General features: G+C 46.6%; 1 protein-coding gene across 1 annotated transcript in view; it reads right to left on the bottom strand.

The window, feature by feature from the left end:
* LOC139579790 (multiple PDZ domain protein) overlaps positions 1-17,744 on the bottom strand; it is a 126,085-nt gene that overhangs the window by 79,532 nt on the left and 28,809 nt on the right. Inside the window, exons 8-13 of the mRNA XM_071408610.1 lie at positions 10,532-10,714; positions 10,117-10,330; positions 9,078-9,155; positions 8,560-8,639; positions 7,479-7,625; positions 6,372-6,569 (exon numbers count right to left, since the gene is read on the bottom strand). Of these exons, the coding sequence (XP_071264711.1) occupies positions 6,372-6,569; positions 7,479-7,625; positions 8,560-8,639; positions 9,078-9,155; positions 10,117-10,330; positions 10,532-10,714 (900 nt within the window). The remainder of the gene's footprint in view (positions 1-6,371; positions 6,570-7,478; positions 7,626-8,559; positions 8,640-9,077; positions 9,156-10,116; positions 10,331-10,531; positions 10,715-17,744) is intronic.

The raw sequence follows: 17,744 nt of genomic DNA, 5'->3' as shown, positions 1-17,744 counted from the left end.
CTCATATGACACCCCCCGCCTGCAGTCTGATTGACCATCTTTCCACCCTTCTCCCAGAAATAGTGTACACTTGATCCCTCCGCCTAATGGATTCAAAGGGATTGGATTGACCCCTCCAATATGTCTGACACCATTTCATTCCTTTAATATATTACATTTGACATTTAGTAAATGTTCCTTGTGTTTTCTTTAATACAATGATGAAACTCTGCTACAGGTACATCCATGAGGGGAGTGAAAGAGTGTACACTTCCTCCCCATCCCTCTATCTCTCTCCATACGTCCACCTCCACCCCCCCTCCATCCCCCTCATTCTCCCCATCCCTCCATCTCCACCCCCCTCCGTCTCCCCATCCCTCTATCTCCACATCCATCCATCTCCCTCCATCTCCATATCCCTCCATCTCCATCCAACTCCCTCCATCTCCCCATCCCTCCATCTCCATATCCCTCCATCTCCACATCCCTCCATCTCCACATCCCTCCATCTCCATATCTCTCCATCGCCCCATCCCTCCATCTCCATATCCCTCCATCTCCCCATCCCTCCATCTCCCCATATCTCCATCTCCCCATCCCATCCCTCCATCTCCCCTCTATCTCCCCATCCCTCCATCTCCATATCCCTCCATCTCCCCATCCCTCCATCTCCCCATATCTCCATCTCCCTATCTCTCCATCCATCCATCTCCCCATCCCTCCATCTCCCGTTCCCTCCGTCTCCCTATCCCTCCATCTCCCCATCCCTCCATCTCCCCATCCCTTCATCTCCCTATCCCTCCATCTCCCCATCCCTCCATCTCCCCTCCATCTCCCCATCCCTTCCATCTCCCTATCCCTCCATCTCCCCATCCCTCCATCTCCCCATCCCTCCATTTCAATCCAAGATGGCGTAGCAGTCGGACGTGTATTTGTCTTGTCTTGTCCCGTGTAAATAGTCCTCGTATTTTTCGTATACATTTCGTATATATTTTAATTTCACTTTCCATCTAGGAACTGAATATACATTCCTACATTCCGCCTCACCCTATGTGGTACGGACCTGCTATTTTTTATACTTTAGAACCGTAACCCCAATCAGAAGCTAGCCAGATAACTAGCTACTAGCTAGTAGTCAGTTAGCCACTGCTGCGGTCTTCACCCTTAACTCGGACACAGCCAGCTTCAGCCCGGGCCAATACCTGCCAGTCTGCAAGCGCGATATCAACCCAGAGCATATAGGACTGCTTTTTCTCTACCACATCACCGGATTCCTGACGCAAGCTCTGGACAATTACACCGTATCATCACAGCTAGCTAGCTGCAACCGAGTGGCTACTACTGGCTAACACCTCTGTCCCGAAGCAAGCACCAGTTAGCCTTGAGTTAGCCTCGAGCTAGGCCCATCTACCGGCTAGCCGAAGAGGTCTACCAGCGAATTCTTGGGCTACAATACCTCTTTTGCCAATTGGACTGGACCTTTTTTTGCCGACACAGAGCCCTGCCAATCCATCACAACTGGTCTAAATCAGCTACAAGCTAATTTAGCCATTTTTTTGCCGCTGCTAGTAGCTTTTACCTTCTGCACAGACACCAGCCCTGTTATTAGCCTGGATATTACTCACCAATTTACCAGCATCGGACTGTCTCTCGACAACAACGCCGGATTCCTGCCGTAATCCCTGAGCCACTACTTCTGATCCTCACAGCTAGCTTGCAGCTAACGCAGCTAGCGCCACTGCCACGAAGCTAGCACCAGTTAGCAAACACAATTCTACAATTCACAACCTCTCTTTCGCCACCGCCATCCGGCTTGGATTCTCTGTCGACACGACCACGTCTGAGCAGACCCCCTCCGTCTGAGCAGACCACCCCCCGGGCTACTAACTTTAAACGCCGCGTGCTAGCTTAGTGGAGGCCTCCCTGCTCCATCTACGGCTGCCCCCTGGACACTATGATCACTTGGCTACATAGCTGATGCCTGCTTGACTGTCCATTAATTCACGGTACTCCATTCTGTTTATTTGTGTTTTATCTGTCGGCTCTGTGCTTTAACTCAGGATCTGTGTGTAGTTAATCCGACCCTCTCTGCCTAGTCGTCGCCATTTTTACCTGTTGTTGCTGTGTTAGACTAGCACCCTGTTATTGCTGATGTTATCTTACCTGTTGTTTTAGCTAGCTCTCCCAATCAAGACCTGCAATCACTTTATGCCTTATTGTATGTCTCTCTCAAATATCAATATGCCTTGCATACTGTTGTTCAGGCTAGTTATCATTATCATTGTTTTGGTTTGCAATGGACCCTGTAGTTCCACTCTCCGTACCTCTGATACCTCCTTTGTCCCACCCCCCACACATGCGGTGACCTCACCCATTGAGACCAGCATGTCCAGAGATACAACCTCTCTTATCATCACCCAGTGCCTGGGCTTGCCTCCGCTGTACCCGCGCCCCACCATACCCCTGTCTGCACATTATGCCCAGAATCTATTCTACCACGCCCATAAATCTGCTCCTTTTATTCTTTGTCCCCAACGCTCTAGGCGACCAGTTTTGATAGCCTTTAGCCGCACCCTCATCCTACTACTCCTCTGTTCCTCGGGTGATGTGGAGGTAAACCCAGGCCCTGCATGTCCCCAGTCACCCTCATTTGTTGACTTCTGTGATCGAAAAAGCCTTGGCCTCATGCATGTCAACATCAGAAGCCTCCTCCCTAAGTTTGCCTTACTCACCGCTTTAGCACACTCTGCCAACCCTGATGTCCTTGCCGTGTCCGAATCCTGGCTTAGGAAGGCCACCAAAAATTCTGGGATTTCCATACCCAACTATAACACTTTCCGTCAAGATAGAACTGCCAAAGGGGGAGGAGTTGCAATCTACTGCAGAGATAGCCTGCAAAGTTCTGTCATACTTTCCAGGTCTATGCCCAAACAGTTCGAACTTCTAATTTTAAAAATTAATCTCTCCAGAAATAAGTCTCTCACTGTTGCCGCCTGCTACCGACCCCCCTCAGCTCCCAGCTGTGCCCTGGACACCATCTGTGAATTGATCGCTCCCCATCTAGCTTCAGAGTTTGTTCTGTTAGGTGACCTAAACTGGGATATGCTTAACACCCCGGCAGTCCTACAATCCAAGCTTGATGCCCTCAATCTCACACAAATCATCAAGGAACCCACCAGGTACAACCCTAAATAAACATGGGCACCCTAATAGACATTATCCTGACCAACCTGCCCTCCAAATACACCTCTGCTGTCTTCAATCAAGATCTCAGCGATCACTGCCTCATTGCCTGTATCCGCCACGGGTCCGCGGTCAAACGACCACCCCTCATCACTGTCAAACGTTCCCTAAAACACTTCTGCGAGCAGGCCTTTCTAATCGACCTGGCCCGGGTACCCTGGAAGGATATTGACCTCATCCCGTCAGTTGAGGATGCCTGGTCATTCTTTAAAAGTTACTTCCTCACCATATTAGACAAGCATGCTCCGTTCAAAAAATGCAGAACCAAGAACAGATATAGCCCTTGGTTCACTCCAGACCAGACCCTCGACCAGCACAAAAACATCCTGTGGCGAACTGCAATAGCATCGAAGAGCCCCCGCGATATGCAACTGTTCAGGGAAGTCAGGAACCAATACACGCAGTCAGTCAGGAAAGCAAAGGCCAGCTTTTTCAAGCAGAAATTTGCATCCTGTAGCTCTAACTCCAAAAAGTTCTGGGATACTGTAAAGTCCATGGAGAACAAGAGCACCTCCTCCCAGCTGCCCACTGCACTGAGGCTAGGTAACACGGTCACCACCGATAAATCCGTGATAATCGAAGACTTCAACAAGCATTTCTCAATGGCTGGCCATGCCTTCCTCCTGGCGACTCCAACCTTGGCCAACAGCCCCGCCCCCCCCCCCTCCCCCCGCTGCTACTCGCCCAAGCCTCCCCAGCTTCTCCTTTACCCATATCCAGATAGCAGATGTTCTGAAAGAGCTGGAAAACCTGGACCCATACAAATCAGCTGGGCTTGACAATCTGGACCCCCTATTTCTGAAACTGTCCGCCGCCATTGTCGCACCCCCTATTACCAGCCTGTTCAACCTCTCCTTCGTATCATCTGAGATCCCCTTGGATTGGAAAGCTGCCGCGGTCATCCCCCTCTTCAAAGGGGGAGACACCCTGGACCCAAACTGTTACAGACCTATATCCATCCTGCCCTGCCTATCTAAGGTCTTCGAAAGCCAAGTCAACAAACAGATCACTGACCATCTCGAATCCCACCGTACCTTCTCCGCTGTGCAATCCGGTTTCCGAGCCGGTCACGGGTGCACCTCAGCCACGCTCAAGGTACTAAACGATATCATAACCGCCATCGATAAAAGACATTACTGTGCAGCCGTCTTCATCGACCTGGCCAAGGCTTTCGACTCTGTCAATCACCATATTCTTATCGGCAGACTCAGTAGCCTCGGTTTTTCTAATGACTGCCTTGCCTGGTTCACCAACTACTTTGCAGACAGAGTTCAGTGTGTCAAATCGGAGGGCATGTTGTCCGGTCCTCTGGCAGTCTCTATGGGGGTACCACAGGGTTCAATTCTCGGGCCGACTCTTTTCTCTGTATACATCAATGATGTTGCTCTTGCTGCGGGCGATTCCCTGATCCACCTCTACGCAGACGACACCATTCTATATACTTCCGGCCCTTCCTTGGACACTGTGCTATCTAACCTCCAAACGAGCTTCAATGCCATACAACACTCCTTCCGTGGCCTCCAACTGCTCTTAAACGCTAGTAAAACCAAATGCATGCTTTTCAACCGTTCGCTGCCTGCACCCGCACGCCCGACTAGCATCACCACCCTGGACGGTTCCGACCTAGAATATGTGGACATCTATAAGTACCTAGGTGTCTGGCTAGACTGCAAACTCTCCTTCCAGACTCATATCAAACATCTCCAATCCAAAATCAAATCAAGAATCGGCTTTCTATTCCGCAACAAAGCCTCCTTCACTCACGCCGCCAAACTTACCCTAGTAAAACTGACTATCCTACCGATCCTCGACTTCGGCGATGTCATCTACAAAATAGCTTCCAATACTCTACTCAGCAAACTGGATGCAGTTTATCACAGTGCCATTCGTTTTGTTACTAAAGCACCTTATACGACCCACCACTGCGACCTGTATGCCCTAGTCGGCTGGCCCTCGCTACATGTTCGTCGTCAGACCCACTGGCTCCAGGTCATCTACAAGGCTATGCTAGGTAAAGTGCCGCCTTATCTCAGTTCACTGGTCACGATGGCTACACCCACCCGCAACACGCGCTCCAGCAGGTGTATCTCACTGATCATCCCTAAAGCCAAAACCTCATTTGGACGCCTTTCCTTCCAGTTCTCTGCTGCCTGCGACTGGAACGAATTGCAAAAATCTCTGAAGTTGGAGACTTTTATCTCCCTCAACAACTTTAAAAATCTGCTGTCCGAGCAGCTAACCGATCGCTGCAGCTGTACATAGTCCATCTGTAAACTACCCACCCAATTTACCTACCTCACCCCCCATACTGCTTTTATTTATTTACTTTTCTGCTCTTTTGCACACCAGTATCTCTTCTTGCACATGATCATCTGCTAAATTGTAATTATTCGATTTATTGCCTACCTCATGCCTTTTGCACACATTGTATATAGATTCTCTTTTTTTTCTACCATGTTATTGACTTGTTTATTGTTTACTCCATGTGTAACTCTGTGTTGTCTGTTCACACTGCTATGCTTTATCTTGGCCAGGTCGCAGTTGCAAATGAGAACTTGTTCTCAACTAGCCTACCTGGTTAAATAAAGGTGAAATAAAAAAAATAAAAAATAAAAAAAATCTCCCTATCCCTCCATCTCTCCCTATCCCTCCATCTCCCCATCCCTCCATCTCCCCATCCCTCCATCTCCCCTCCATCTCCCCATCCCTCCATCTCCCCATCCCTCCATCTCCCCATCCCTCCATCTCCCCATCCCCCCATCCCTCCATCTCCTCTCCATCTCCGCATCCCTCCATTTCCCCATCCCTCCATCTCCATTTCCCCATCCCTCCATCACCCCATCTCTCCATCTCCCCTCCATTTCCCCATCCCCCTCCATCTCCCCATCCCTCCATCTCCCCTTCCATTTCCCCATCCCCCTCCATCTCCCCATCCCTCCATCTCCCCTCCATCTCCCCATCCCTCCATCTCCCCATCCCTCCATCCCTCCATCTCCCCATCCCTCCATCTCCCCATCCCTCCATCTCCCCATCCCTCCATTTCCCTCCATCTCCCCATCCCTCCATCTCCCCATCCCTCCATCTCCCCTTCCATTTCCCCATCCCCCTCCATCTCCCCATCTCTCCTCCATTTCCCCATCCCTCTCTACCTTATCATTGAACTCAGCCACTAGCTCTTTGAGGGGGAGCTGTACATCATCATCATCATCATCATCATCGTCGTGGTCACTGTCCCGTAGCTGTGGGGTTACGACGCGGCAGCACACCATACAAACACACAGAGGCAGCTCTCTCAGAATGCTGATCACCTCTCTGTGAGTCTCTCCTATCAGAGGGATGCCATTCGCCTGGGAGAGGGGAGAAGCTAGTCTGGTCAGCATGTTGAATGGACTGTATGTAGCTACATCATAGCATTAACAGGGTCAATATTCCATCTGATGGGTGGATGGATGAATATATGAACGAATAAACAAATTAATAAAAGAATGAACAAAGCAATGAATTAAAGAACAAAGGCATTAATTAACAAACCAAATGAATGAACAAATTAATTAATTAATTAACGAATGAACACACCAATGAACAAATTAATGAATGGATGAACGAACAAACCAAAAAATGAACAAATTAATAAATAAATTACCGAATGAACACACCAATGAACAAATGAATGAATGGATGAACGAACAAACCAATGAATGAACGAATGAATAAATAAATTACAGAATGAACACACCAACGAACAAATGAATGAATGGATGAACGAACAAACCAATGAATGAACGAATTAATAAATACATTACCGAATGAACACACCAACGAACAAATGAACAAATGGATGAACGAACAAACCAAAGAACGAACAAATTAATAAATACCCGAATGAACACACCAACGAACAACCGAATGAATGAACAAATTAATGATCATTATCTGCACATCTATCACTCCAGTGTTTAATTGCTATATTGTAATTACTTCGCCACCATGGCCTATTTATTGCCTTACGTCCTTTATCCTACCTCATTTGCACACACTGTATATAGACTTTTTCTACTGTATTATTGACTGTATGTTTGTTTTACTCCATGTGTAACTCTGTGTTGTTGTATGTGTCGAACTGCTTTGCTTTATCTTGGCCGGGTCGCAGTTGTAAATGAGAACTTGTTCTCAACTGGCCGACCTGGTTAAATAAAGGTGAAATAAATAAATAAATAAAACAAATGAATGCATGGAAGTCAATGAGTCCGTCCCACCTCCAGTATCTGGTCTCCAGTGTGTATCTTCCTGCTCTGTCCGACGGGCCCCTCAGGTAAGACGGAGCACAGGTAGTGGTGTCCTGCCCTGGCCTCCATGCTGATGCCCAGACCACTGGTCTCACTGAACCTCTCTAGCTGACACACCTGGGAAGGGGAGGGATAGTAGGGGTTAATAACACTGTATAGGTGTACTCTGTAAAGGTGTACTCTGTATATCTGTACTCTGTATAGCTGTACTCTGTATAGGTGTACTCTGTATAGGTGTACTCTGTATAGGTGTACTCTGTATAGGTGTACTCTGTATATCTGTACTCTGTATAGCTGTACTCTGTATAGGTGTACTCTGTATATCTGTACTCTGTATAGCTGTACTCTGTATAGGTGTATAGCTGTACTCTGTATAGGTGTACTCTGTATAGGTGTACTCTGTATAGGTGTACTCTGTATAGCTGTATAGGTGTACTCTGTATAGCTGTATAGCTGTACTCTGTATAGGTGTACTCTGTATAGCTGTACTCTGTATAGGTGTACTCTGTATAGCTGTATAGGTGTACTCTGTATAGGTGTACTCTGTATAGCTGTACTCTGTATAGCTGTACTCTGTATAGCTGTACTCTGTATAGGTGTACTCTGTATAGGTGTACTCTGTATGGCTGTATAGGTGTACTCTGTATAGCTGTATAGCTGTACTCTGTATAGGTGTACTCTGTATAGATGTACTCTGTATAGGTGTACTCTGTATAGCTGTATAGGTGTACTCTGTATAGCTGTACTCTGTATAGCTGTACTCTGTATAGCTGTACTCTGTATAGCTGTATAGCTGTACTCTGTATAGGTGTACTCTGTATAGCTGTACTCTGTATAGGTGTACTCTGTATAGCTGTACTCTGTATATCTGTATAGCTGTACTCTGTATAGGTGTACTCTGTATATCTGTACTCTGTATAACTGTACTCTATATAACTGTACTAAGCCAGAGGTCCAGGTAATATTTGTAGACAGAGAGATATACTTTTGGAAACAAGCGTTTGCGTCAGTCATTACAAACTGTAATCTGGTAAATTAGTATGAGACGTACAACCACTTGATATCTGGGTCCCAGAGCAGCCTGCCACCTGTTCTTCAACTCCTCTTCCTCTGCTGTTGTCAGCTTCCCTCCTTCAACACACACACACACACACACACACACACACACACACACACACACACACACACACACACACACACACACACACGCATTAGCGTCCTATAAAGACTAGTCACTACCTCTAACACATCCAGTAATCACAGTTGATTTACATTAACCTCCTGTAAAGAACTACCTCTAACACCTTCCAGTAATCAGAGTTGATTTACATTAACCTCCTGTAAAGAACTACCTCTAACACCTTCCAGTAATCACAGTTGATTTACATTAACCTCCTGTAAAGAACTTAAACAGCTCCATATAAACCAAAGGGAGGTGAAGAAATCATCTGAAATTAGCTGAACATTTGACTGCAAAGGACTAAGAATAGGAGTGAGCACACACACACACACACACACACACACACACACACACACACACACGTACAGATACACGTCCAAAATATGTACCGGTTCTGCCGTCTAGTCGTTGTTCAGAGTACACCATACTGGCTCTTCTGGACATCTCACGCAGAGACATTTGTCTTCCTGTGGCCCAAACACACACACACACACACACACACACACACACACACACACACACAGAGAGTTAACAGTGTATGTTTGTAACTTGTGTATGAAGACAGGAAAGTAGAAGCATCCCACTGGACACACACTGGTTGAATCAATGTTGTTTTCAATGAAATGAAACGTTGCATCAACGTGGAATAGATGTTGAAATGACGTCTCTGTGCCCAGCGGGACGTTGAATGAATGTCTGGGTTATGGGTCTGTTGTAAAAATCTTTAAGCACATACACTCTGTTGATGTAAAGAGGGCTTTAATAATAGTTGACCTCTGTTGATGTAAAAAGGGCTTTACTAATAGTTGACCTCTGTTGATGTAAAGAGGGCTTTACTAATAGTTGACCTCTGTTGATGTAAAGAGGGCTTTACTAATAGTTGACCTCTGTTGATGTAAAAGAGGGCTTTACTAATAGTTGACCTCTGTTGATGTAAAGAGGGCTTTACTAATAGTTGACCTCTGTTGATGTAGAGGGCTTTACTAAATGTTAAACTCTGTTGATGTAAAGAGGGCTTTACTAATAGTTGACCTCTGTTGATGTAAAAAGGGCTTTACTAATAGTTGACCTCTGTTGATATAAAGAGGGCTTTACTAATAGTTGACCTCTGTTGATGTAAAAAGGGCTTTACTAATGACCTCTGTTGATGTAAAAAGGGCTTTACTAATAGTTGACCTCTGTTGATGTTAAAGAGGGCTTTACTAATAGTTGACCTCTGTTGATGTAAAGAGGGCTTTACTAATAGTTGACCTCTGTTGATGTAAAAAGGGCTTTACTAATGACCTCTGTTGATGTAAAAAGGGCTTTACTAATAGTTGACCTCTGTTGATGTAAAGAGGGCTTTACTAATGACCTCTGTTGATGTAAAGAGGGCTTTACTAATAGTTGACCTCTGTTGATGTAAAAAGGGATTTACTAATATTTGACCTCTGTTGATGACACCAGTCTGGTCTGTCTTGTCATGTTTCCCTGTCTCTGTACGGGTGACGACGTTGGGCTCCAGGGGAGGAGGGGGACGCTTCATGGTTTTACCCATCCTAGAGGCCCTCCTCATCAGCCTCAGTCTGACTATCTGGCCTGTCTTCCTCAGGACCTCCAGGGCTCTCTGCTCACTGCAGCCCTGCAGGCTTACACCATCCACCTGAAGAGAGAGAGAGAGACAGAGAGAGATGGAGAGAGAGAGTGAGAGAAAGAGAGAGAGAGAGAGAGAGAGTGAGAGAGAGATAGATAGAGAGAGTGAGAGAAAGATAGAGAGAGAGAGTGAGAGAGAGATAGAGAGAGAGTGAGAGAGAGATAGAGAGAGAGTGAGTGAGAGGGAGTGAGAGAGAGAGAGAGTTCTCACAGCTAAGATCTTGTCTCCGATGTGTATCTGACTGGCTTGGTCCACAGAGCTGCCCTTCACGATGCTCTTCACCTGCACCCCAGAGTTCTGCTCCCCTATGGAGCTGGTGACAGTGAATCCCAGGCCCATGTTGTTCTTACTGAACTGGACATTGTACTCAGAGTCCTCCTCCACATCACACAGCTGCAATACACAACACAGGGAGAAATGTGTTACTATGGAGATATGGAACACAATACACAACACAGGGAGAAATGTGTTACTATGGAGATATGGAACACAATACACAACACAGGGAGAAATGTGTTACTATGGAGATATGGAACACAATACACAACACAGGGAGAAATGTGTTACTATGGAGATATGGAACACAATACACAACACAGGGAGAAATGTGTTACTATGGAGATATGGAACACAATACACAACACAGGGAGAAATGTGTTACTATGGAGATATGGAACACAACACACAACACAGGGAGAAATGCGTTACTATGGAGATATGGAACACAATACACAACACAGGGAGAAATGTGTTACTGTGGAGATATGGAACACAATACACAACACAGGGAGAAATGTGTTACTGTGGAGATATGGAACACAACACACAGGGAGAAATGTGTTACTATGGAGATATGGAACACAACACACAACACAGGGAGAAATGTGTTACTATGGAGATATGGAACACAATACACAACACAGGGAGAAATGTGTTACTATGGAGATATGGAACACAATACACAACACAGGGAGAAATGTGTTACTATGGAGATATGGAACACAATACACAACACAGGGAGAAATGTGTTACTGTGGAGATATGGAACACAACACACAGGGAGAAATGTGTTACTATGGAGATATGGAACACAACACACAACACAGGGAGAAATGTGTTACTATGGAGATATGGAACACAATACACAACACAGGGAGAAATGTGTTACTATGGAGATATGGAACACAATACACAACACAGGGAGAAATGTGTTACTATGGAGATATGGAACACAATACACAACACAGGGAGAAATGTGTTACTGTGGAGATATGGAACACAACACACAGGGAGAAATGTGTTACTATGGAGATATGGAACACATTATGGGACGGTTTCCCAGACAGAGAGACCAGAGAGTCTTCGACTAAATGGCACTTTTATACTGGACGAGCGAAAATGTATTTTACAAAAATGGTTTAAAAATAGTCCTACATATTTAATTGAACTAACCTAACTAATCTGGATTTAAACAGTCAGATTTCTAGAAAGACCATTTGCTCAAGGCCTCTTTGGCGATGTCCACAGGGGACACCTTCCCCCCCAAAATAATTTACATGATAATTTGGTTTCATTGTTTATCTGAAATATGCATCTGTTTATCAGAATTGTATTGTTTCATTAACATGTTAAGTATCTGCCATTGTAATATCAATTGTGCAATTTTGACTTTCGAGTGTTCTAGGTGCTTATTGGTTCGTGCCAGCCAGGCTATGTCATGTCCTTAGTTTGGATCCCTGGGCCTTCTCATTTCTTATTGGTTCGTGCCAGCCAGGCTATGGCGTGTCTTTAGTTTGGATCCCTGGGCCTTCTCATCTCTTATTGGTTCGTGCCAGCCAGGCTATGTCATGTCCTTAGTTTGGATCCCTAGGCCTTCTCATCTCTTATTGGTTCGTGCCAGCCAGGCTATGGTGTGTCCTTAGTTTGGATCCATGGGCCTTCTCATCTCTTATTGGTTCGTGCCAGCCAGGCTATGTCATGTCCTTAGTTTGGATCCCTGGGCCTTCTCATCTCTTATTGGTTCGTGCCAGCCAGGCTATGTCATGTCCTTAGTTTGGATCCCTAGGCCTTCTCATCTCTTATTGGTTCGTGCCAGCCAGGCTATGGTGTGTCCTTAGTTTGGATCCCTGGGCCTTCTCATCTCGTATTGGTTCATGCCAGCCAGGCTATGTCATGTCCTTAGTTTGGATCCCTGGGCTTTCTCATCTCTTATTGGTTCGTGCCAGCCAGGCTATGACGTGTCCTTAGTTTGGATCCCTGGGGCGTGTAATCTCTTCATTATGGAGAGCTGCTCTGTCTAGTCTAGTTACAGGACAGGATCCCTGGGGCGTTCTAATCTCTTCATTATGGAGAGCTGCTCTGTCTAGTCTAGTTACAGGACAGGATCCCTGGGGCGTTCTAATCTCTTCATTATGGAGAGCTGCTCTGTCTAGTGTAGTTACAGGACAGGATCCCTGGGGCGTTCTAATCTCTTCATTATGGAGAGCAGCTCTGTCTAGTGTAGTTACAGGACAGTATCCCTGGGGCGTTCTAATCTCTTCATTATGGAGAGCTGCTCTGTCTAGTCTAGTTACAGGACAGGATCCCTGGGGGCGTTCTAATCTCTTCATTATGGAGAGCTGCTCTGTCTAGTCTAGTTACAGGACATAATCCCTGGGGCGTTCTAATCTCTTCATTATGGAGAGCTGCTCTGTCTAGTCTAGTTACAGGACAGGATCCCTGGGGCGTTCTAATCTCTTCATTATGGAGAGCTGCTCTGTCTAGTCTAGTTACAGGACAGGATCCCTGGGGCGTTCTAATCTCTTCATTATGGAGAGCTGCTCTGTCTAGTCTAGTTACAGGACAGGATCCCTGGGGCGTTCTCATCTCTTCATTATGGAGAGCTGCTCTGTCTAGTCTAGTTACAGGACAGGATCCCTGGGGCGTTTTAATCTCTTCATTATGGAGAGCTGCTCTGTCTAGTCTAGTTACAGGACAGGATCCCTGGGGAGTTCTAATCTCTTCATTATGGAGAGCTGCTCTGTCTAGTCTAGTTACAGGACAGGATCCCTGGGGCGTTCTAATCTCTTCATTATGGAGAGCTGCTCTGTCTAGTCTAGTTACAGGATCCCTGGGGCGTTCTAATCTCTTCATTATGGAGAGCTGCTCTGTCTAGTCTAGTTACAGGACAGCATACCTGGGGCGTTCTAATCTCTTCATTATGGAGAGCTGCTCTGTCTAGTCTAGTTACAGGATCCCTGGGGCGTTCTAATCTCTTCATTATGGAGAGCTGCTCTGTCTAGTCTAGTTACAGGACAGGATCCCTGGGGCGTTCTAATCTCTTCATTATGGAGAGCTGCTCTGTCTAGTCTAGTTACAGGACAGGATCCCTGGGGCGTTCTAATCTCTTCATTATGGAGAGCTGCTCTGTCTAGTCTAGTTACAGGACAGGATCCCTGGGGCGTTCTAATCTCTTCATTATGGAGAGCTGCTCTGTCTAGTCTAGTTACAGGACAGGATCCCTGGGGCGTTCTAATCTCTTCATTATGGAGAGCTGCTCTGTCTAGTCTAGTTACAGGACAGGACCCCTGGGGCGTTCTAATCTCTTCATTATGGAGAGCTGCTCTGTCTAGTCTAGTTACAGGACAGGATCCCTGGGGTGTTCTAATCTCTTCATTATGGAGAGCTGCTCTGTCTAGTCTAGTTACAGGATCCCTGGGGCGTTCTAATCTCTTCATTATGGAGAGCTGCTCTGTCTAGTCTAGTTACAGGATCCCTGGGGCGTTCTAATCTCTTCATTATGGAGAGCTGCTCTGTCTAGTCTAGTTACAGGATCCCTGGGGCGTTCTAATCTCTTCATTATGGAGAGCTGCTCTGTCTAGTCTAGTTACAAGATCCCTGGGGCGTTCTAATGTCTTCATTATGGAGAGCTGCTCTGTCTAGTCTAGTTACAGGACAGCATACCTGGGGCGTTCTAATCTCTTCATTATGGAGAGCTGCTCTGTCTAGTCTAGTTACAGGATCCCTGGGGCGTTCTAATCTCTTCATTATGGAGAGCTGCTCTGTCTAGTCTAGTTACAGGACAGGATCCCTGGGGCGTTCTAATCTCTTCATTATGGAGAGCTGCTCTGTCTAGTCTAGTTACAGGACAGGATCCCTGGGGCGTTCTAATCTCTTCATTATGGAGAGCTGCTCTGTCTAGTCTAGTTACAGGACAGGATCCCTGGGGCGTTCTAATCTCTTCATTATGGAGAGCTGCTCTGTCTAGTCTAGTTACAGGACAGGATCCCTGGGGCGTTCTAATCTCTTCATTATGGAGAGCTGCTCTGTCTAGTCTAGTTACAGGACAGGATCCCTGGGGCGTTCTAATCTCTTCATTATGGAGAGCTGCTCTGTCTAGTGTAGTTACAGGACAGGATCCCTGGGGCGTTCTAATCTCTTCATTATGGAGACCTGCTCTGTCTAGTCTAGTTACAGGACAGGATCCCTGGGGCTTTCTAATCTCTTCATTATGGAGACCTGCTCTGTCTAGTCTAGTTACAGGACAGGATCCCTGGGGCGTTCTAATCTCTTCATTATGGAGAGCTGCTCTGTCTAGTCTAGTTACAGGACAGGATCCCTGGGGCGTTCTAATCTCTTCATTATGGAGAGCTGCTCTGTCTAGTCTAGTTACAGGACAGGATCCCTGGGGCGTTCTAATCTCTTCATTATGGAGAGCTGCTCTGTCTAGTCTAGTTACAGGACAGGATCCCTGGGGCGTTCTAATCTCTTCATTATGGAGAGCTGCTCTGTCTAGTCTAGTTACAGGACAGGATCCCTGGGGTGTTCTAATCTCTTCATTATGGAGAGCTGCTCTGTCTAGTCTAGTTACAGGACAGAATCCCTGGGGCGTTATAATCTCTTCATTATGGAGAGCTGCTCTGTCTAGTCTAGTTACAGGAAGGATCCCTGGGGCGTTCTAATCTCTTCATTATGGAGAGCTGCTCTGTCTAGTCTAGTTACAGGACAGGATCCCTGGGGCGTTCTAATCTCTTCATTATGGAGAGCTGCTCTGTCTAGTCTAGTTACAGGTCTGGATCCCTGGGGCATTCTAATCTCTTCATTATGGAGAGCTGCTCTGTCTAGTCTAGTTACAGGACAGGATCCCCGGGGCGTTCTAATCTCTTCATTATGGAGAGCTGCTCTGTCTAGTCTAGTTACAGGACAGGATCCCTGGGGCGTTCTAATCTCTTCATTATGGAGAGCTGCTCTGTCTAGTCTAGTTACAGGACAGGATCCCTGGGGCGTTCTAATCTCTTCATTATGGAGAGCTGCTCTGTCTAGTCTAGTTACAGGACAGGTTCCCTGGGGCGTTCTAATCTCTTCATTATGGAGAGCTGCTCTGTCTAGTCTAGTTACAGGACAGGATCCCTGGGGCGTTCTAATCTCTTCATTATGGAGAGCTGCTCGGTCTAGTCTAGTTACAGGACAGGATCCCTGGGGCGTTCTAATCTCTTCATTATGGAGAGCTGCTCTGTCTAGTCTAGTTACAGGACAGGATCCCTGGGGCGTTCTAACCTCTTCATTATGGAGAGCTGCTCTGTCTAGTCTAGTTACAGGACAGGATCCCTGGGGCGTTCTAATCTCTTCATTATGGAGAGCTGCTCTGTCTAGTCTAGTTACAGGACAGGATCCCTGGGGTGTTCTAATCTCTTCATTATGGAGAGCTGCTCTGTCTAGTCTAGTTACAGGACAGGATCCCTGGGGCGTTCTAATCTCTTCATTATGGAGAGCTGCTCTGTCTAGTCTAGTTACAGGACAGGATCGCTGGGGCGTTCTAATCTCTTCATTATGGAAAGCAGCTCTGTCTAGTGTAGTTACAGGACAGTATCCCTGGGGCGTTCTAATCTCTTCATTATGGAGAGCTGCTCTGTCTAGTCTAGTTACAGGTCTGGATCCCTGGGGCGTTCTAATCTCTTCATTATGGAGAGCTGCTCTGTCTAGTCTAGTTACAGGTCTGGATCCCTGGGGCATTCTAATCTCTTCATTATGGAGAGCTGCTCTGTCTAGTCTAGTTACAGGACAGGATCCCCGGGGCGTTCTAATCTCTTCATTATGGAGAGCTGCTCTGTCTAGTCTAGTTACAGGACAGGATCCCCGGGGCGTTCTAATCTCTTCATTATGGAGAGCTGCTCTGTCTAGTCTAGTTACAGGTCAGGATCCCTGGGGCGTTCTAATCTCTTCATTATGGAGAGCTGCTCTGTCTAGTCTAGTTACAGGACAGGATCCCTGGGGCGTTCTAATCTCTTCATTATGGAGAGCTGCTCTGTCTAGTCTAGTTACAGGACAGGATCCCTGGGGCGTTCTAATCTCTTCATTATGGAGAGCTGCTCTGTCTAGTCTAGTTACAGGACAGGATCCCTGGGGCGTTCTAATCTCTTCATTATGGAGAGCTGCTCTGTCTAGTCTAGTTACAGGACAGGATCCCTGGGGCGTTCTAATCTCTTCATTATGGAGAGCTGCTCTGTCTAGTCTAGTTACAGGACAGGTTCCCTGGGGCGTTCTAATCTCTTCATTATGGAGAGCTGCTCTGTCTAGTCTAGTTACAGGACAGGATCCCTGGGGCGTTCTAATCTCTTCATTATGGAGAGCTGCTCGGTCTAGTCTAGTTACAGGACAGGATCCCTGGGGCGTTCTAATCTCTTCATTATGGAGAGCTGCTCGGTCTAGTCTAGTTACAGGACAGGATCCCTGGGGCGTTCTAATCTCTTCATTATGGAGAACTGCTCTGTCTAGTCTAGTTACAGGACAGGATCCCTGGGGCGTTCTAATCTCTTCATTATGGAGAGCTGCTCGGTCTAGTCTAGTTACAGGACAGGATCCCTGGGGCGTTCTAATCTCTTCATTATGGAGAGCTGCTCTGTCTAGTCTAGTTACAGGACAGGATCCCTGGGGCGTTCTAACCTCTTCATTATGGAGAGCTGCTCTGTCTAGTCTAGTTACAGGACAGGATCCCTGGGGCGTTCTAATCTCTTCATTATGGAGAGCTGCTCTGTCTAGTCTAGTTACAGGACAGGATCCCTGGGGTGTTCTAATCTCTTCATTATGGAGAGCTGCTCTGTCTAGTCTAGTTACAGGACAGAATCCCTGGGGCGTTCTAATCTCTTCATTATGGAGAGCTGCTCTGTCTAGTCTAGTTACAGGTCTGGATCCCTGGGGCGTTCTAATCTCTTCATTATGGAGAGCTGCTCTGTCTAGTCTAGTTACAGGACAGGATCCCTGGGGCGTTCTAATCTCTTCATTATGGAGAGCTGCTCTGTCTAGTCTAGTTACAGGACAGGATCCCTGGGGCGTTCTAATCTCTTCATTATGGAGAGCTGCTCTGTCTAGTCTAGTTACAGGACAGTATCCCTGGGGCGTTCTAATCTCTTCATTATGGAGAGCTGCTCTGTCTAGTCTAGTTACA

Source organism: Salvelinus alpinus, chromosome 6 (assembly GCF_045679555.1).
Source record: "Salvelinus alpinus chromosome 6, SLU_Salpinus.1, whole genome shotgun sequence".
Lineage (NCBI taxonomy): Eukaryota > Metazoa > Chordata > Actinopteri > Salmoniformes > Salmonidae > Salvelinus > Salvelinus alpinus.
This window is presented reverse-complemented; position numbering and strand designations above follow the sequence as displayed.